Source organism: Globicephala melas, chromosome 20 (genome assembly GCF_963455315.2).
Source record: "Globicephala melas chromosome 20, mGloMel1.2, whole genome shotgun sequence".
Classification (NCBI taxonomy): Eukaryota; Metazoa; Chordata; class Mammalia; order Artiodactyla; family Delphinidae; genus Globicephala; species Globicephala melas.
Genome location: NC_083333.1, coordinates 28633145 through 28653946, shown reverse-complemented (window position 1 = coordinate 28653946; position 20802 = coordinate 28633145). Strand labels below are relative to the sequence as shown.

General features: G+C 42.0%; 1 protein-coding gene and 1 pseudogene across 4 annotated transcripts in view; one reads left to right on the top strand and one right to left on the bottom strand.

The window, feature by feature from the left end:
- Positions 1-20802, top strand: part of RNF157 (ring finger protein 157) — an 80148-nt gene that overhangs the window by 3804 nt on the left and 55542 nt on the right. For all 4 annotated transcript variants that reach the window (XM_060290477.1, XM_030837751.3, XM_060290478.1 and 1 more), the window contains exon 2: positions 19003-19121. In XM_060290477.1, coding sequence (XP_060146460.1) covers positions 19003-19121 — 119 coding nt within the window. The remainder of the gene's footprint in view (positions 1-19002; positions 19122-20802) is intronic.
- LOC115842735 (NHP2-like protein 1 pseudogene) lies at positions 5875-6378 on the bottom strand (annotated as a pseudogene).

Sequence of the window (20802 nt, the reverse complement as noted above, 5' to 3'; positions counted from 1 at the left end):
ACTTTCAAACATATTGGAGATCTTTTTATATTATCTCCATATTAGAGAGGGTTTTTTGTTGTTGTTCTTTTTTTTTTTTTTTTTTTTTTTTGCGGTACGCGGGCCTCTCACTGTTGTGGCCTCTCCCGTTGCAGAGCACAGGCTCCGGATGCGCAGGCTCAGCGGCCATGGCTCACGGACCCAGCCGCTCCGCGGCATGTGGGATCTTCCCGGACCGGGGCGTGAACCCGTGTACCCTGCCTCGGCAGGCGGACTCTCAACCACTGCGCCACCAGGGAAGCCCTGTTGTTGTTCTTTTTATTAAAAAAAACAACTGTATAACATTCCTTTGTGTGCACATGCTATCAGTTTTTAACATAGTCTATTGGTGAACATTTGGGAGTGGTTTTTTTTTTTCAGTCTTTTACTATTGCAAACAATGCAGCAATGATTAATGTTATACATATGTTCTTAGGTGATTTGGGGCTTTGTTAATAAATACATAAATATTACTCATTTAAATAGCAGAAGGTATGATGGGAGTTTGTTTCTGTAGAGTATTTCTACATTATCATGGGAAGCTATTTATAGCACTGTTCTGCATTTGGTCGTGCCTTCGTAATTTTTCAGTTGGAAACCATACGTGCTTTTAAATCCTTCTCTGAGATCTTTGCGTCTTTCAAAGCCCATGATCGTTGGTTCAGCAAAGTTAGGGCTTTGCTGAGGTGGTTGTTTTTATGCGTGTAGGCCCGACTTTTGAAAGGGGTCCCCATGTTGATATGAGTCATTATTTCTGTTTTCTCTGTCTAGGAAGAAATAAGCATACTATAAAGACAATTTAATCCATTTTAATTCAGTACCTGATAAATCTAGTTCATTTTTCTCTTACATATTTGAGCAAATTGGAAAATAGGAGTAATTCGTTTTGCTCAGGTGTTAAGAGGGAAACCTATTATAAAAATTCAGAATGGTAATCAGAGTCCTGAGCAGCTAACATCATCATCTTCCAAATTTTTGTTATATTGGAGTACACATATGCTTGTCAAGTGGGTCTGTTCTAGGGCAGACCACGTTTCTAAAGCGTGGGTACTGAGCCTTTGCTTATCAAATAGTTATAAAAGTTTCTCTTAGCTTTTAGGAGCATCAGGTAAATATGTTTCGAAACCAGGGGCTTTCAAAGATGGAACTTACTGCAGAATAAAGAATTATTTGGTTTTGGCACATTTTGATTGGTACGTTACCTAAAATTAAGTAGGTTTCTGAAATTCATAGTAAATACATTTAATACCATAAAAAATGTAAAGGTTCTTCCATTTAATGATGGAATCATCAAGATCAGGAGTTCAAATGCTAGTATTATTATTATTTTAAAATAAATTTATTTATTTAATTTATTTATTTTTGGCTGTGTTAGGTCTTCGCTGCTGCGCGAGGGCTTTCTCTAGTTGCGGCGAGCGGGGTCTACTCTTCATTGCAGTGCGTGGGCTTCTCATTGCCGTGGCTTCTCTTGTTGCGGAGCACGGGCTCTAGGCACGTGGGCTTCAGTAGTTGTGGCACGCGGGCTCCGTAGTTGTGACTCACGGGCTCTAGAGCACAGGCTCAGTAGTTGTGGCGCACGGGCTTTGTTGCTCTGCGGCATGTGGGATCTTCCCGGACCAGGGATCGAACCCGTGTCCCCTGCATTGGCAGGCGGATTCTCAACCACTGAGCCACCAGGGAAGCCCCAGTATTATTTTTGAACACTTACAACGTGGTAATTCTTCTACTTTCGAAACCTCCAGTATTTTTGCTTTATTTGTACTTTACTTCATTGAGAGCAGACTGATTTCTTTCACTTCTTGATTTTGTCTTGTGATTTGGGGCCTTTCACTTACTTATATGATGGTGGTTGTGTTCTTTTGTTCTTGAGCGTCTCTTTTCTCTTTCTGTTTATTGCCATCAGCGCACATTCTTGGGCACCTGCTACGTGTTTATCATGCGTTGTGCTGTGCACCAGTGTATAGATGCTGATCCTGTGATCTTGATGCCTGTGGCAATCAGCAGGATAGAAGCCCTCAGAATCAACTTTGTAATTCATGATGTGGGTCACAGAAGGGAGGATTAACAATATAAGCTATTTGATGGCTGTATCAGCCAGGGTTCTCCAGAGAAAGAGAACCAATGGGAGATACATACATATAACTGGCCTCCATTCTTGTGGGGGCTGGCAAGTCTGAAGTTGGTAGGGCAGGCCAGCAAGCTGGAAGCTCAGACAGGAGTTGACATTGTATTCTTCAGTCTGAAATCTGTAGGACAGTCTGCCAGATGAGAAACTCAGGCAGGATTTCTATGTTAGTCTTAAAGCAGAATTTCTTTTTCTCCAGAAAACCTCAGTTTCTGCTCTTAAAGCCTTCAACTGATTGGATGAAGCCCACCCGCATTATCAAGGGTAATCTATTTTACTTAAAGTCAACTAATTATAAATGTTAATCACATCCAGAAAATATCCTTGCAGCAACATCTAGATTAGTGTCTGGACGAACAGCTGACCACCATAGCCTAGCCAAGGTGACATAAAAATTAACAGTCATAGTGGCTTCTTTTTTTTTGTTTCGGCCATTCCCTGCAGCCTTATGGGATCTTAGTTCCCCAACCAGGGATTGAACCCATGCTCTCAGCAGTGAAAGCACAGAGTCCCAACCACTGAACTGCCAGGGAATTCCCAGTGGCTTCTTTTATTTTTTTTTTATAAATTTATTTATTTATTGGCTACATTGGGTCTTCGTTGCTGTGCGCGGGCTTTCTCTAGTTGCGACGAGCGGGGGGCTACTCTTCGCTGTGGTGCGTGGGCTTCTCATTGTGGTGGCTTCTCTTGTTGTGGAGCACGGGCTGTAGGCACACGGGCTCAGTAGGTGTGGCACGAGAGCTCAGTAGTTGTGGCTCACGGGCTCTAGAGTGCAGGCTCAGTAGTTGTGGTGCACAGGCTTAGTTGCTCCGCAGCATGTGGGATCTTCCCAGACCAGGGCTTGAACCCGTGTCTCCTGCATTGGCAGGCAGATTCTTAACCACTGCGCCACTAGGGAAGTCCCCCCAGTGGCTTCTTATTTTAACAAGTTATTCTTGCTAAATAGGTGCTGAGCTCAAGTTTTTAGTTTCTGAAAGAGTACTTGTGCTGGGAAAACATATTTTTAAAAGTCTAAAAATTGCAGTCTTTAAAAATCATTATTTAAAAATTACGCTGCTTCCTGGACTTCCCTGGTGGTCCAGTGGTTAAGAATCCGCCTTCCAATGCAGGGGACATGGGTTTGATCCCTGGTCGGGGAGCTAGGATCCCACATGCCACGGGGCAAGTAAGCCTGAGAGCTACAACAAAGAGCCCACATGCCGCATGAAAGATCTCGTGTGCCACAACTAAGACCTGATGCAGCCAAAAATAAAAAAATAAAAATTACACTCCTTCCAAAATTTCAGTGCTTAGCATCTAGTATCAAAGATAGAATGCAGGCATACAGAGATAAATAAGAATACAGAATATACCATGACCAGGGATCTATCTCAGGAATGCAAGGTTGGTTTAATATCTGAAAAATCAATCAGTGTTAATACACCATATTGGTAGAATAAAGAATAAAAACTACATGATCATCTCAATAGATGCAGACAAAATGTTTAACAAATCCAACACCTTTTCAAGATGAAAAACACTCAGCAAACTTGTAATAGAAGGGTACTTCCTCAGTCTGATACAGGGCATCTACGAAGAGCTCATAACTACCACTCTACGTAAAGGTGAGATAGAGATGCTTTCCTGCTAAGATCGAGAAGAAGACAAGGACGCCTGCTTTTGCCATTCAGTATTAACTGGAGATTCTAACTAGTACAATAAGGCAAAACAAACAAACACATTTTTTAAAAAATTTAAGGTAACCAGATTGTAAAGAAAAAAGTGAAACTGTCTTTATTCATAGATGACATGATCCTATGTATAGGAAATACCAAAGATCCACAAAAAAACCTACTAGAACTAAAAAATGAGTGAGGAACATTGCAGATACAAGATCAGATCAACACACAAAAATCAACTGTGCTTTTATATACGAGCAATAATCTGAAAATGAAATTAAGGAAACTGTTCCCAGTAGCATCAAAAAGAATACAGTTCTCAGGAATAAATTTCACATAGTAAGTATATGATTTGTACAATGAAAATTCTAAAATGTTGCTGAGATTGATGCTTTAACTAAAAGAGTTTAAAGAGATCTAAATAAATAGACGTTTCATGTTCATGGAATGGACAACTCAGTATTGTTGAGATGCCAGTGTTCTCCAAATTGATCTGAAAATTGAGTACATTTTCTGGTAAAATCCCAACAGACTTTTTTTTTTTTTTTTTTGCGGTACGCGGGCCTCTCACTGTTGTGGCCTCTCCTGTTGAGGAGCACAGGCTCCGGGTGCACAGGCTCAGCGGCCATGGCTCACGGGCCCAGCCGCTCCGCGGCATGTGGGATCTTCCCAGACCAGGGCACGAACCCATGTCCCCTGCATCAGCAGGCGGACTCTCAACCACTGCGCCACCAGGGAAGCCCTCCAACAGACTTTTTTGAAGAAATTGACCAGCCAATTCTAAAATGTATGTGGACATTCAAAGGACCTAGAATATCCAAAACAATTTTGAAAAGGAAGAACAAACTTGGAGGATTTTCACTACCCAATTCCAAAAATTACTATCAAGCCATGGTGTGGTATTGGTACAACAAGAAGCATATAGATCAGGGACTTCCTTGGCGGTCCAGTGGTTAAGACTTCACCTTCTGACACAGGGGGTGTGGGCTCGATTCCTGGTCGGGGAGCTAAGATCCCACTGGCTTGCTGCCAAAAAACCAAAACATAAAAGAGAAGCAATATTGCAACAAATTCAACAAAGACTTTAAAAATGGTCCACATCAAAAAAGAAAAAATAACTTAAAAGAAACAGCATGTAGATCAATGGAACAGAATTACAAGCCAGAAATAAATCCTTGTATTTACGCTCAGTTGATTTTGACAGAAGTACCAAGACAATTCAACAGGGAAAGGATAGGTTTTTCAGCAAATGGTGCTAGCAAACTGGATATTGGCAAGCAAGAAAATGAACTTAGACCCTTTCTCCACATGACCAAAAATTAACTCACAATGGATCACAGAATGAAAATATTACCCACAGAATGGGAGAAAATATTTGCAAATCTTATGTATGGTAAGGGATTTATATCTAGAATGTATAAAGAACTTGTACAATTCAAAAAACAAAAAGACAACCCGATTAAAAAAGGATCAAAGATCTTGAGTAGACATTTGTCCAACAAAGATATACAAATGGATAGTAAGCATGTCAACAATGAAAAGATGCTTAACATCATTGGCTGTTAGGGAAATGCAACTCAAAACTACGGTTAGATAATACTTCATATCCATTAGGATAGTGATAACTTAAAAAACAAATAGTAGGGCTTCCCTGGTGGCACAGTGGTTGGGAGTCCGCCTGCCGATGCAGGGGACACGGGTTCGTGCCCCGGTCCGGGAGGATCCCACATGCCGTGGAGCGGCTGGGCCCGTGAGCCATGGCCTCTGGGCCTGCGCGTCCGGAGCCTGTGCTCCGCAACAGGAGAGGCCGCAGCCCGCGTATCACAATAAAACAAAACAGAACAAATAGTAAGTGTTGGTGAGGATGTGGAGAAATTGGAATTCTGGTCCCCTGCTGGTGGGAATGTAAAACGGTACAGTTGCTATGGAAAACAGTTTGTTTTTTTTTCCAGATTTAGCGCTACAATCTTTTATAACCATAGAAGGTAGCTGGAAATACTAGATGCTAACAGATAATACGATACATAACCCCTGGGGTAGGAGTCAGCAGGGAGTTTGACAGAGACCACCTGTTTAGACTAAGAGCCTTTCAGGGGATTGCTAGATGGATTGGATCTGCTGCTTCAGTTGTGAGCGTTCTTTGATGGTGACAGAGCAGGCGATGACAGGCCTGGAGACCCCACCGGCTAGCCCCAGGGCCTGCCTGGAACGCACAAACACACAGGGCACGTTCTTGTCCTCACATAGCAGTGGGAGGTGCAGCATGATCTCCAGGGGCTCGGCATCTGCAGCCATCGCAGTGAACTCAGAGATGTCTCTGTTGAGGGTTTCGGTGGCCTCACTGGCTCCTTTTCGAAGCTGCTTGTAGTTACATGATGGCTGAATGAGGTCCAGTAGTTTCTTGGTGAGGTGGGCATCTGCAAGAGGGTAGGCCTTCAGATTTACATCAGCCTCAATCTTGGCTCCAGTTCCATGGTATCGTCATTGGTCAAGGAGTGCAGGCGATGTCAGAGTTGGAGCCCTCACCGCTGCAGAAAGCTCTATGGAAAACAGTTTGACAGTGCCTCGAATGTTCATTACTTCATAACTCAGCAATTACAGTCATATGTTACACACACACACATAATATATATATGCCCAAGAAAAATGAAAAAAAAATCCACACCAAAACATGTACTTGAATGTTCGTAGCAGCACTGGTCGTAATAGCTAAAAGGTGGAAACAACCCGAATGTTCATCACCTGGTGAATGGAACAACTGATAAAATGTGGTAAATCCATGCAATGGAGTGTTACTTGGCAACAAAAAGGAATGAAGTATTGATATTTGCTACAGCTTGGATGAAACTTGAAAAGCACTGATGTTAAGTGAAAGAAGCCAGAGGCAGAAGGCCATATATTGTATAATTCCATTTATATGATGTGTCCAGAAGCGGCAAATCCACAGACAGAAAGGAGATTAGTGGCTGCCAGTGGCCGGGGGAGGGGGAAATGAGAAGTGACTGCTAATGGGTTTCTTTCTGGGATAATGAAAATGTTCTGAAATTAGATAGTAGTGAATAGTTGCATAACTCTGTGAATATACTTAAAAAACCATTGAATGGTACACTTTAAATAGGTGAATTATATGGTATGTGAATTATAGCTCAATAAAACTTTTTTATTGTTACTTTTAAAAATCTTTATTTATTTCTTTGGCTGCTCTGGGTCTTAGTCGCGGCATGTGAGATTTTCGTTGCGGCATGCAGGATCTTTTAGTTGTGGCATGGGGATCTAGTTCCCTGACCAGGGATTGAACCCAGGCCCCCTGCATTGGGAGAGTGGAGTCTTACCCACTAGACTACCAGGGAAGTCCCAAAGCTGTTTTAAAAATGGACCTAAATTCAAGAGCTAAAACTATAAAACCCCTAAAAGAAGACATAGGAGAAACTATTTATTCGTTTCAGATTGGGCGGAGTTCTTTGATACATTGCCAAAAGCAAAATCCATAAGAGAAAAAACTGATAAATTGGATTTCTTCCAAATTAAAAATGTTTCTACTTCAAAAGACAACATTAAGGAAATGAAAGGACAAGCCACCTTCTGAATGAAAACATTTGCAAAACACATAAAGGATTTACTTCCAGAATATATCGAGAACTTTTTACAGCTCAGTATTAAGAAGACAACCCAATTTACAAATGGACGAAAGAGTTGAATAGACATTTCACCAAAGAAGATATAGGAATGGCCAATAAATACATGGAAAGATGCTCAGCATTAGTAGTTATTAGGGAAACACAATTAAAACCACAATGAGATAGCACTTCAAAACCACTAGGAGAGCAACAATAAAAAAGACAATATCAAGTGTTGGTGAGAATGCAGAGAGATTGGAATCCTTGTGCATTGTAGATGGGGATGTAAAATGGTAACAGCCAGTTTGGAAAAGAGTTTGGGAGTGTCTTAAAAAGTTAGGGACTTCCCTGGTGGCACAGTGGTTAAGAATCCACCTGCCAATGCTGGGGACATGGGTTAAAGCCCTGGTCTGGAAAGATCCCACATGCCGCGGAGCAACTAAGCCCGTGCACCACAACTACTGAGCCTGCGCTCTAGAACCCGCGAGCTGCAACTACTGAACCTGTGTGCCACAACTACTGAGCCCTCACGCCTAGAGCCCGTGCTCCACAACAAAAGAAGCCACTGCAGTGAGAAGTTCATGCACCACAACGAAGAGTAGCCCCCGCTCGCTGAAACTAGAGAAAGCCTGCACGCAGCAACGAAGACCCAACACAGCCAAAAATAAATAAATAAATAGAAAAAGTTAAACATAAATTTACCTGATGATCTAGCAATTGCACCCCTGTGAATCTATCCAAAAGAAATGACATAGATATAAAGATATGTATGCAAATGTTCATAACAGCATTGCTCATAACAGCCAAAAAGCTGGAAATAATCCAAATGTCCATCAACTGGTGAATGGATTAATAAAATGAGGTATATTCATACATTGCAATACTATTCAGCAATTTAAAGGAACGAACTATTGATATATGCTACACGATGCGGGTTAACCTCAAAAACATTGTGGTAAGTGAAAGAAGCCAGATACAAGACGGTGTATTATTGTATGAGTCCATTTATATGAAATGGCTAGAAAAGGCAGATATGTAGAGATAGAAAGCAGAGCAGTGTTTACCTAAGGTTGGGGATGGGAGTGGGAATTAGTTGTAAATTGTCATGAGGGAGCATTTCGGGGTGGTGTTTTCAACTGGATTGTGGTGGTAGTTGATTGTAGGATGGATGAATTTTATTCTGTGTATATTATACCTCAATAAAGCTGTTTTTAAAAATAACAGTACAGGGCTTCCCTGGTGGCGCAGTGGTTGAGAGTCTGCCTGCCAATGCAGGGGACATGGGTTCGTGCCCCGGTCTGGGAAGATCCCACATGCCACGGAGTGGGGCCCGTGAGCCACAACCGCAGAGCCTGCGCGTCCAGAGCCTGTGCTCCGCAACGGGAGAGGCCACAACAGTGAGAGACCCGCGTACAGCAAAAAAAAAAAAAGAAACAGTACAGAGTGGTTTATGCCAATTGAATAAAATAAAGAGAAGAGCTTCATCATTAAGGGTGGGGCTCTTGAGAGCTAATGGCCTTGAAGGTAGACTTTGAAGGCAGGTAGAGCTCTCCAATAGTCCAATGTGGAGAATAGTATTAGTAGTGGGTAAAGGTCGCGGATGGTATTGATAGATACAGAATTACAGGTAGGAGCCAAATTTGAGAGGAAGCAAATGGTGTTTTAAGGAAGATTTATCTCTTAGAGGGATAGCTTGTGGGGAGAAAACACTGGAAGCATAGAGACTTGCTAGGAAAGTTACCTGGTAACTCACTGTAATCAAACTTGGAAAGGGCTGAGGTCTTGACGGGGTGCTTTGCACGAAGCACATGTTCACGGTTTTTGTAGCTTTGATGCCTGTACTGTTTTTAGCTTGGGAGCCAGAGAAGTGAGGCCCCGTTGACAGAAATTGGGAATATGGAGCAGAAACTGCTTTTGAATTGATTCCCAAATGTCGGCCAGGGCTTTACCGCTCCTCAAAATCTAGGTAGATTTGGGACTTCCCTGGCGGTCCAGTGGTTAAGACTCCACGCTTCCACTGCAGGGGGCGTGGGTTTGATCCCTGGTTAGAGAACCAAGATCCCGCATGCAGCACTGTGCGGCCTAACTAACTAAATAAATAATCTAGGTAGATTAGACAGAAACCCACCTATTCTCCCAAATCAGAGTACAGACTTCTGATGCCCCCTCAGAGATTTCTGTGAATTCCCAGGTGACATGTTATGACCATGTTGGCCCCGGAGCTCCAGCTTGCTGTCTTGGCCTCATAACAAATGTAACATTGGTCCATTATTCAGTTTCTCCAAAAAATTCCATTCACATAAATTATTCGAAGTGTGGATTCTAGGGCTTCCCTGGTGGCGCAGTGGTTGAGAGTCCGCCTGCCGATGCAGGGGATACGGGTTCGTGCCCCGGTCCGGGAAGATCCCACATGCCGCGGAGCGGCTGGGCCCGTGAGCCCTGGCCGCGGAGCCTGCGCGTCCAGAGCCTGTGCTCCGCAACAGGAGAGGCTGCAACAGTGAGAGGCTTGTGTACCGCCAAAAAAAAAAAAACAACAAAGTGTGGATTCTAGTAAAGATTTGTAGGGGGATGATGAAGTTTGGGCTTACATTGGAGAAATACAAACTCCCTAATTGTATGTCAACTAGGGAGTTTTACTGGCTCTTCAGCTCACCAGTCCTGGCCTTCCTCTGTCTTAATGTCTCTTTTCCTCTTACCTCTCCTTTTTTGGACTCTTCTCTTTATTATTTCCCCTGAGGAAAAAAACAACTTACTGGGACTTCCCTGGTGGTCCAGTGGCTAAGACTCTGTGCTCCCAACGCAGGGGGCCCGGGTTCAATCCCTGGTCAGGGAACTAGATCCTGAATACCGCAGCTAAAATCCTGCATGCCACAACAAAGATCCCACATGCCACAACTAAGACCCGGTGCAGCCAAGTAAATAAATAAGTGAATAAATAAATAAAACAAATTACAAAGTAGTTTGAGTGCCATTAACAAGCAACAAAAGCACTCATACTTTTGGCGTGCCATTCTCCATTCTAAGTAGCTCGTGAATGTATATTCCAAAAAAAAATTAAGCCTTCCCTAAGAGGAGTTCTGGTGCCAACTCTTAAGATAAAATGCCTTTCATTCCACCTCCTTCCAGAAGAAAAGGTTATTCACTGAGTTTGAGGCAAAGAAGGGATACCCAGGTAAAAAGATACGGCAGGTGGTTAAAGATTTGGACTGAAACTCCAAAGAAAGATCAGAGACAAAGGTTTGGGAGTTGAGGACGGCAAAGGAGGGCCAACGTGTATTAATTGCCCGCTGGGCCTAGCCAGCTGCATAAATGTTATCTTATTAGATCCCAACAGCAGTCCTTGGAAAGGGGTATTATTATCTCCATTTTACAAATAAAGAAGCCAATGCGGGACTTCTCTGGTGGCCCAGTGGGTAAGAATCCATGCAGGGGGCCTGGGTTCGATCCCTGGTTGGGGAACTAGATCCCGCATGCATGCCGCAACTAAGAGTTCGCATGCCGTAGAGAAGATCCCGTGTGCCGCCAACTAAGACCCGTTGCAACCAAAATAATAAATAAAGCCAATGCTCAAAAAAGTTAAATGATTTGTCCGAGGTCACACAGCTAGTAGACGGTGGCATCAGGACCAAATCCAGCTCTGTCTTAAGTCAAAGCCTTTGCTTTGATTCTGTGAGGAAGAGAGAGAGAGGAAGAATGAAAAAAAAGCAGAGGATGGGGCTCCTAGAGACGTATCCATGTTTGGGGCTGGGTGGAAAAGTGGGGCAAGAAGAAGAAGACTCAGAAATTCGTGTTGAAGTCTTCTGAGCGTTCGTAAGGTGAATGAATTGTGGGAAAAGACAGTTGGCCTCTTTGGTATTCCAGAGAAGAGTTTCAGTGCAGTGGTGGAAACTGTTGTAAAGATTTGAGGGGGAAAAAAAAAAAAGATTTGAGGAGTTGTTGGATGTGGGGTGGGAGCAGACAGAGGATGAACTGGTGGATGGATGGATGGGTGAGTGGGTGGGTCTTAAGGCACGGCAGATGGAACTTGTTTTTGTATTTGTTTTTTTAGTCAGGGAGGGAAGACATTTGTAGAATGAGGCAAGTGGCCAGCGGAGAGAGGGGAATAGAAATCTTGAGAAAGAACGATGGTTTTTGATGAGGTCTGGAGGACATAGAGGCAGTTGGGAATGAGAACCCAGGTGAAGAAGTTAACCTTGGAATGGGGAAAAGAGGAATATCTTCTTGAGACGGGAAGGAAGTATGAATAGAAGTATGGGGAGGTTGTAAGGTGATGAAACTTTCGTAATGGAGAAGGGTTTGGGGTTTTTTTGGGGGGCTGCGCTGTGCGCGGCATGCAAAATCATAGTCTCCAACCAGGGATCGAACCCGTGCCCCCTGCAGTGGAAGCACGGAGTCTTAACCACTGGACGGCCAGGGAAGTCCCTGGAGAAGGGTTTTGAGGGAGTGCCACAAAAGAAAAGGAAGACGGGTAGAGGGGTCAGGTTTGGGGACTTGAGAATGTGGGAAGGGTTTGGGTCCATTGAGATGTGCCTTGCTGTAAATACTGTAAAGCTACAGTTGTTAAAACTATGTTGTCCTAGTTCAGAATAGAATAGAATTCAGATCTAGGTATATATAGCATGACAAAAATAGCATTTCAAATTAGTGGGGGAAATGGAATAGTCAGTAAATGGTGTTAGTAAAATTTCCTATTTGGAAAAAAAACAATTCTTATCCCATACAGTCCGTGAGGACAAATTCCAGATGTAAAAACAATCAAATAGAAAGAAAAAAAAAAAAAAAGCAGGCAAGCAACATAAACTAGAAAGAATAGGGAGTGTTTATCAGTAGGGAAACAGTTAATTCAATGTGGGCACTCATTGGGATTACAGTGTAATGGTTAAGAGTACACACAGGCTCTGGAATAAAAATAGCTGGATTTGGGGCCTGACACTGCCTCTTACTAGCTGTGTGACCTTGGACAAAGTACTTAAACTGTCTGTGCATTCAATTCCTCTTTGGTAAAATTAAAAGAAAAAAAATTAGTAACACCCACCTTATAGGATTTTGAGGGATAACCTATATAATACTTGTTAGTACAGCACTGGTATAGAGTAAGCCCTCAATAAGAGGTGGTTATTATGTAGTCATTAAGAACAATGAGGTCGGGAATTCCCTGGCGGTCCAGTGGTTAGGACTCTGGTGCTTTCACTGCCGAGGCCCGGGTTCAGCCCCTGGTTGGGGAACTAAGATCCCGCAAGCTGCTCGGAGCGAACGGGTCAAAAAAAAAAAAGAACAATGAGGCAATGAGGTCAATCCATAAGTACAGACCTGGAACGATGCCTACAGTACATTAGGGAAAAAAGCAACATGCAGATCAATATCAGTAATATCCCAATTAGGTTAAATATCAAAATAAAGCAAAACAGAAAACCTGAATGTGTTTATATATGTATAGGAAAATCTGGAAGGCTGCAAACGGATTGTTAATAATGGAGTTACCTTTCATAGTGTTGGATTATTACTTTTTAAATTACGTACTTCTTTGTTGTTTTTTTTTTTTGCCAAAGACAGGTATTACTTATATAATTTTTAAATTTTGTTTATTTAATTTATTTTTGGCTGTGTTGGGTCGTGGCTGCTGGGCACGGGCTTTCTCTAGTTGTGGCGAGCAGGAGCTACTCTTCGTTGCGGTGCGTGAACTTCTCATTGCAGTGGCTTCTCTTGTTGTGGAGCACGGGCTCTAGGCACGTAGGCTTCGGTCGTTGTGGCACGTGGGCTCAGTAGCTGTGGCTCGAGGGCTCTAGAGCACAGGCTCAGTAGTTGTGGCGCACGGGCTTAGTTGCTCCGCGGCATGTGGGATCTTCCCGGACTAGGGCTCCAACACCTGTCCCCTGCATTGGCAGGTGGATTCTTAACCATTGCACCACCAGGGAAGTCCCTATAATTTTTTTAAATAAGTGAAAAACATGAATAACAAAAGCAGCATTGTAGCATTAGAATTGACTTGAACAGTTAGAGATGTTTAAATACAATTTTGTTACTTTCCTTTTATTTTTGTGACCTTAAGCTTAAAGTATGTTATTGAAATGCCATGTAGATGAAGATTTTTCAGATATATGAAAACGTAATAGGATTTCCATAGCCAGTTTTTCCATAATTTTTAAATTTATTTTTTAAATTTTTTCCCATATTTTAATTTTGTATGAAGTTATTTTTAAGTACAATTCCATTTTCTACAATAATCAAGGATATAACTCCATTGGTCCAAAAGTAAATAGGTGAAGATTAGTATTTTTCACTTATAGGCAGGATATCTAATTTATTTTACTGTGACCTCAATTTTTAAAAAAATACCAAAAGAAGGGAAGATTGATTAGAGATCTTGCAATAAAAACTCCCAATTAGGGGCTTCCCTGGTGGCGCAGTGGTTGAGAGTCCGCCTGCCGATGCAGGGGATACGGGTTCGTGCCCCGGTCCGGGAGGATCCCACATGCCGCGGAGCAGCTGGGCCCGTGAGCCATGGCCACTGAGCCTGCGCGTCCGGTACCTGCGCTCCGCAACGGGAGAGGCCACAGCAAGTGAGAGGCCCGCGTACCGCATAAAAAAACACAAACAAACAAACAAAAAAAACTCCCAATTAGCATGAGATAGTGACTAAAATCCAAAATATATTTTGCTTCATCTTTTACTCTATACAAATTATCACAATTTTATTGCTTCCTCAGCAGCGTCTTTGAATTTTGTTAGTTTTATAAAATATAAAGTTTCAAAAACCTTAAAATCTTTGATTTGGAATCATGCCATGACAATAAATAAATTGCTATTACCTAGAGGCCTAAACAGTTGGGTTTTTTCCCCTAACCCTTTTTCTGTAGACCAACATATTTCAGTAATATCATAGATTTGGAAAGAAAAGTTATTTTAAATTAGAATAAAATTAGAGTTTCTGTTTGTTAACATTTAGGGAACCCTTTAAATACAGAGTTGTAGAAAGACGGGAAGGAGGTTTAACTACCCTTTATTGCGTGATGTGGTAATACATAGTGGTTTGGTGGCAAATGTCCGAATATCTCACTGGGACAGACATAAATTCTGGAATTCACTGAGCAACACTGAATTTCATTGTGATGTTAGGAATATGCCCTAATATCTTAATTCACTGGGTAAATTATTTAAGTTAGTGAATTCTAAGATATTTCTCTTTGTTCTCTTGCTGAGTAACAAATAGTTGTATTTTTCTTCGTGGATAGTTGAAAAAAGAATGTGAATAACTCCTTAAAAGTTTTTATATTGATTACCTATTGAAATAATATTTTGGATCTATTGTGATATTGGAATATCCAACATTGGGATAAATACAATATATTCAAATTAATTTTGCTTATTTTTACTTTTTAAAAATGTGGCTATTAGATAATTTAAAATTACATATGTGGCTTGCATTTACGGCTCATGGTATACATATATATATTTTTGGCCACGCCACGCGGCATATGGGATCTTAGTTCCGGGACCAGGGATTGAACCCACTCCCCCTACAGTGGAAGCGTGGAGTCTTAACTATTTGACCTCCAGGGAAGTCCTGTGTTAGCATATCTTTGTTCAGTGCTGATCTGGAAGAACAGTACTAGTGTAATTTTCTTCCCTTGTAAGTAATTTGATTTTTGTTTGTCTAGATGCCTTATTTTCTTTAATACTTTTTTTAAAATACTGAAAAAATATTGTATTAGCACTGGTCATTCTGGGCCATACGTTATGGTTGTTTTTTTTTTCTTGATATTTATTTTTATTGTGGTTAAAAATACATAACAGTAAACTTACCATCTTAACCATTTTCAAGTGTACAGTTCATTAGTGTTAAAATCTCTAGCACTTTTTCTTCTTGCAAAACAAACTCTGTACCCATTAAACACTAATTCCCCTTTTCCCCTCCCACTCATACCTTTTGTTTTAAATATAATTTGTTTAAGAAATTATAGCCAGCTAATAATGGAAAGCTTGCAGGTTATCTTCTAGTCATGTGTGTATTTTACCATTAGCAAATAGGCAAAGAAGTGTTTTAGGGCAGTTCTTTTTCCCCTACCGTTTCTGATTTTAGAGCGTAGTTCACACTAAGAAGCAAAAACGTGTGCAAATTGTCCAGAAGGCATTTTTTTTCAAGGATTGTTAGTGTGTTTGGTGTTCCCATCTGCTGATGCGGCCGCTCTCGGTCACTGTGCCCTGATCCACACCTCTGGGCAGCCTGGGCAAACAGGCAGAATGCTTTAGCTAGGCTGCAGATAGCAAGTTTGCTCTCTCTCTAGTCTAACTGGGGTTATTAGCGAGGTGCATTTCAAAAAGAGGAAAAAACAAAATTTCGGTTGTCTTAAGTTTAATTTTCCTTTTACCTGATGATAAGTGCACCAAGGAAGATCAGCTTTTCCCAGGAACTTGGCATTGACGCTTCTCCTGAAATGAAAAATCCCCTTTTCATGTGTGGATTATTGACCTTAATTTTAGGTCTTGGTATATGTGTGCTCTTGATTTCTAATGCCAGGCAAGGCTACAGTTAGCTCTGCACTGCTTTCTGGATAATTTCTTTTAATGTCACAGCTCCCCCCGAAAATGGCATTTCCACTAGAACACTGTCATCTTTAACACTTTAACCCTGAAGCCATTAGTGCTCTTCTCTTGCTAGGATCAAATCTCCGTGGATTTCATTGTCCCCACATCCCTCACCTGACTGCTCCCAGGTACTGGAAACTCAACATGTCCCACATTGAACTCAACCTGTACCACAGACACCAAACCTGCTTCTCCCGGTTCTTTATTCATGATTTGGGCAAGCCATCCATCCATCAATGTAAACATCTTTCCCTTTTCTAATGTCACCTAATGTGTAATAAATGTATAATGTCTAATGTATAAAAAATATATTTTACTAAGGTTCAACAGTAAATGACAGATTCTTTGAGATGGCTGCCTCTGCTTATGGCAACGAGGCACCTCCCCTCTCTATAAATTATGCACGTGGAAAATAGGGCTAGTAAGTGCTAGACATAAATAATTGATAACTAAGCTTTCCTAAATGATGAATCGCACTGTTGTATCACTGCAGATGGCTGCCCTGTGTGTTTTCGTTCTGATGGGTAACTTTCAAGGGTTCCTCAGTGATTGCTTTGGTTTTGGCAGCTGTTACTTTCAAATAATGTTTTCCTGCCTGTTATTTAATGAAAGAACTGCCTCACTTTGTGGCGAGTGATTTTATCCACGTGGTTTTGTTTAATAAGTGTTTCTAGACTAAAGCAGCTCCATGTGTAGAAAACCCAAAAAATGAACATTTGGTTCCGTTCTTCTGTTAGAACATTCTTCTCTGTCTTCCTCGCTGTGGCTTCTTCACAGGCTGAAAGTGCTGAATCTCATTTTTTTTTAGAGTTTGCTGTATACCTAAAACATTGAAACACTTACCCGAGCCGTATAACACGTAAAGAAGACTTCTGCCGATTCATCAGTTCTTTGTATTAATCTAAGAACTGGGGTGTATGAGAGCATCGATAAAGTATGTTATGGTAGGAGTCGTTCACTTTGAACAGCTTGCCTTTGTGGGGGAATTAGATTATAGAAATGTGGCTTAAGAAGCATTTTTTTTTGCTGGAAGGGGTGTGGTGAAAAGGGAACCCTTCTGCACTGTTGGCAGGAACGTAAATTGATACAGCCACTATGGAGAACAGTATGGAGGTTCCTTAAAAAACTAAAAATAGAACTACCATATGACCCATCAACCCCACTACTGGGCGTATACCCAGAGAAAACCGTAATTCAAACAGAGTCATGTACCACAATGTTCATTGCAGCACTGTTTACAATAGCCAGGACATGGAACCAACCTAAGTGTCCATCAACAGATGAATGGATAAAGAAGATGTGGCACATATATACAATGGAATATTACTCAGCCATAAAAAGAAATGAAAGTGAGTTATTTGTAGTGAGGTGGATGGACCTAGAGTATGTCATACAGAGTGAAGTAAGTCAGAAAGAGAAAAAAAAAATACTGTATGCTAACACATATAGATGGAATCTAAAAAAAAAAAAAAATGGTACTGATGAACCTAGTTGCAGGGCAGGAATAAAGAGGTAGGCATAGAGAATGGACTTGAGGACTTGGGGTGAGAGTAGCATTGACATATATACACTACTGAATGCAAAATAGTTGGCTGGTGGGAAGCAGCCGCATAGCACAGGGAGATCTGCTCTGTGCTTTGTGATGACCTAGAGGGGTGGGATAGGGAGGGTGGGAGGGAGGCTCCAGAGGGAGGGGATGTGGGGACACGTGTATGCATATGGCTGATTCGTTTTGTTGTGCAACAGAAACTAACAGTATTGTGAAGCAATTATACTCCAATAAAGATCTATTTTTTAAAAAAAAGCATTTTTTAATTGAAGTATAGTTGATTTACAAAGTGTTCATTTCTGCTGTACAGCAAAGTGACTCAATTATACATATACATACATTCCTTTTTCTATTCTTTTCCACTGTGGTTTATTACAGGATATTGAATATAGTCCCTTTGCTATGCAGTAGGACCTTGTTGTTTATCCGTTCTGTGAAAAGCATTCGTTTAATCATCAGATTTGGAAAGTGTTCCCAGATGGAATGTGCGGTGTTACCTAAGCCTCCCTTGGTGACTTAGTGCCATCAGGTCCTGGCACGGTTCTTCCTTCTATCTGGATAAGGCAGATGGGGATTCTGACCCTGACTGCTGATCGCATCTGGTTAGTGTAGAGTTGAAAATAGCCCTGCCTCCTGGCTGGTCAAGGTGGGGCAAAGAGAGCCTGTGTGACTGATGTCCCTGTAACCTTGGCCATCAGCACTGCTAATGAATTTGAGACTAGGGTTTGTGTATGTGTCTGTATCTTTCATAGCACTAAACCTGTCCAATTAAGCTACATAATCTATGTGGTAGTTGGTAGGTAAAGCCTGGGGCAGTATTATTTAAATTTGTATTTTCCTATTAAACAATCATGTTGAAACAAATATGAAAAACAAAGAGCCTTCACTGTGGAGGGTTATGGACGTATACACATAGGTAGGTAGGTGCTGAGACTTCTGTGTATAGGTATGAGCTGGCTTATGCTAGGCAAAGAAACGTATGTGTGTATGCATGCTGATACCTGCAGTTAAGATTCCTGAAGAGGTGGAGAGCAAAGAATAACCGCTTCCAGTGTAAGGAAAAAAATCAGGAACAAAACACATATATATGTTCATTAACATACATATAACATAGATATGTTCATACATTATATGTTCATGTGCATTGTGGGGCCTTCTGGTCTTTTGCTTCATGGTATCATAGGCAGATCATGGTAAAGATTCAATTAAGAATGTCACAAGGAATACGGTGATCTGTTTTATATTTGGTATCTTGGGTTCTCACTGCTATGATTTTGTTTGTTTTGTGCCATTATCCCCAATCAAGAGAAGAACATTTTCCTAGGGTTAGAAGCTGCTCTAATTGTTTGTTGAAGGGTTAACCTTTTTTTTTTTTTTTTCCGCATCAGCTTTTTCGCTTGGCTTAATTTGACTGGTTTCTGTTTGATTTCTCTGTCTCTCGCCCTCTAGGAAGCTATTTTGCCAGCCACTTCATTATGGGAGGAGAGAAGTTTGATTCAACTCATCCCGAAGGCTACCTGTTTGGAGAGAACAGCGATCTGAACTTTCTGGGGAACAGACCAGTTGCGGTATGATTGTAATCCGTTTACATCCACGCGGGGCTAAGTGGCCCAAGTCAAATGGTCTTGTCAAAATAAGTTTGTAATTGCTGGTTCAGCAGTGTTTGTAGCTTGGTCTGAGTTGAGAGGGGCCCTGGGAGCCAGACCGCAGCCTCTTTGAGGCATCAGGGTCTCCTGGCACTCGAGGCCGCCCCGTGGAAAAGTACAGAGTCTGCCTGAGGGCGAGGACAGCTCACAAACCCCAGCTCTCCTAGGGATCTGAAGCTCTGCCTAAATGCCACCTCTGAGGACTGCCCTTGCCCAGCCCCTAGCTTGCCCTCACCTTGCTTTTCGTTCCTCTTCATAGCACTTAATACCATATAAGCGCTTTTATTTCTCTGTCTCCTCCTGTTTAGTATCTGCCTTCCCCATCAGAAGGTACATTTCACAGGGCAAGAGCTGTCCGACTGCTGCATCCCAGCACCCAGGACAAAGCCTGGGACATTACGATAAGCCCTTAATAAAGATCTGTTGAATGAATGACTCAGAAAGCTCCCCTTGATATCTGACCTGCTATCAGACTGTCTCTCTCTCCATTCATTCAACTCATTCCATAAACGTTTAGGGAGCACTTTCTCTGCACCCAGCCTGAGGCGTTGTAATCATAGCTTCCATATGGCTATTGAGTGGCTGCTGTGTGCTAAGGAAGGCCCTAGAGACTTCTCAGGCATTATTCCTAATCTTCACAAAGACCCACCTGACAGAGGATTTATTATCAGTCCCATTTTGTAAGCGAGAGAAGTGAGGTTGCGAGAAAACTGAGGTTCCGAAAGATGAACAGCGGTAATAGCCTTTATGAAGTGCCTACTATGTTCTGGGCCCTGTTCGAAGTGCTTTACAGAAAGTTTTCCCAAAGTCACATAACTAGATCTGCCTAGCCAGAGATCCATAACCTTTCCACTGCTTCTCATTGCTTCAAAATATCCTGCATTTCTCCAGAAACTCCTAGTTTAGTGGGGCAGACAAAACATAGGAACGGGAAATGTTTCAGTAGCACCCAGGGTCTGAAGGGATGGGGTTCTGTAGGAATAGGGAGTGGGGGAGGGGAGTGGCAAGGGCAGATACTTCGGTGCCGGTGTGGAGAACAAGGCCTTGGAGGATGGCTGGGTTTTCACAAGGCGGGTGGGAAAGGGGCTTCCCGGGAGTGAGGTGCAGAGCACAGGCCTGAAAGCATTCACGTTTCTGTTGAATGGGCAACCATTTACTGAGAAACTACTGTGTACCAGGTACTGTGATAGGTGCTGGGGATACAAAGCTGAAATGAGCATGGTTTGTTCCTCCCCTGGAACAAATAAGGAAGCCAGTCTGGCGGGAGTGGACCTTTCCTGATGGCGAAACAAGATTGGAAAGGTAGGTGGGGACTCCATTACCTCCAGACGTTTTCCACTCTCTCCTGTAGGCTCTGGGGAACACTGAAGGTTTTTAGGCAGATAAGTGCCCTGGAGAAATTATTTTGTTTGTTTGTTTGTTTGCTTTTTAGGAAGGTTAATCTGGTGATGATCTTCCATCTGGAGCTTTAATTGAAAAACGTTGTTGTTGGTGGTGATGGTTTTCATTGTTTTCTTCCTTTCTATCTGGGGTGACAGTCCCCCTCTTCAACACCTTCTAATTCTTAGTCCAGTAGTACTTTAGAAAATACCAAGTCCTTTCT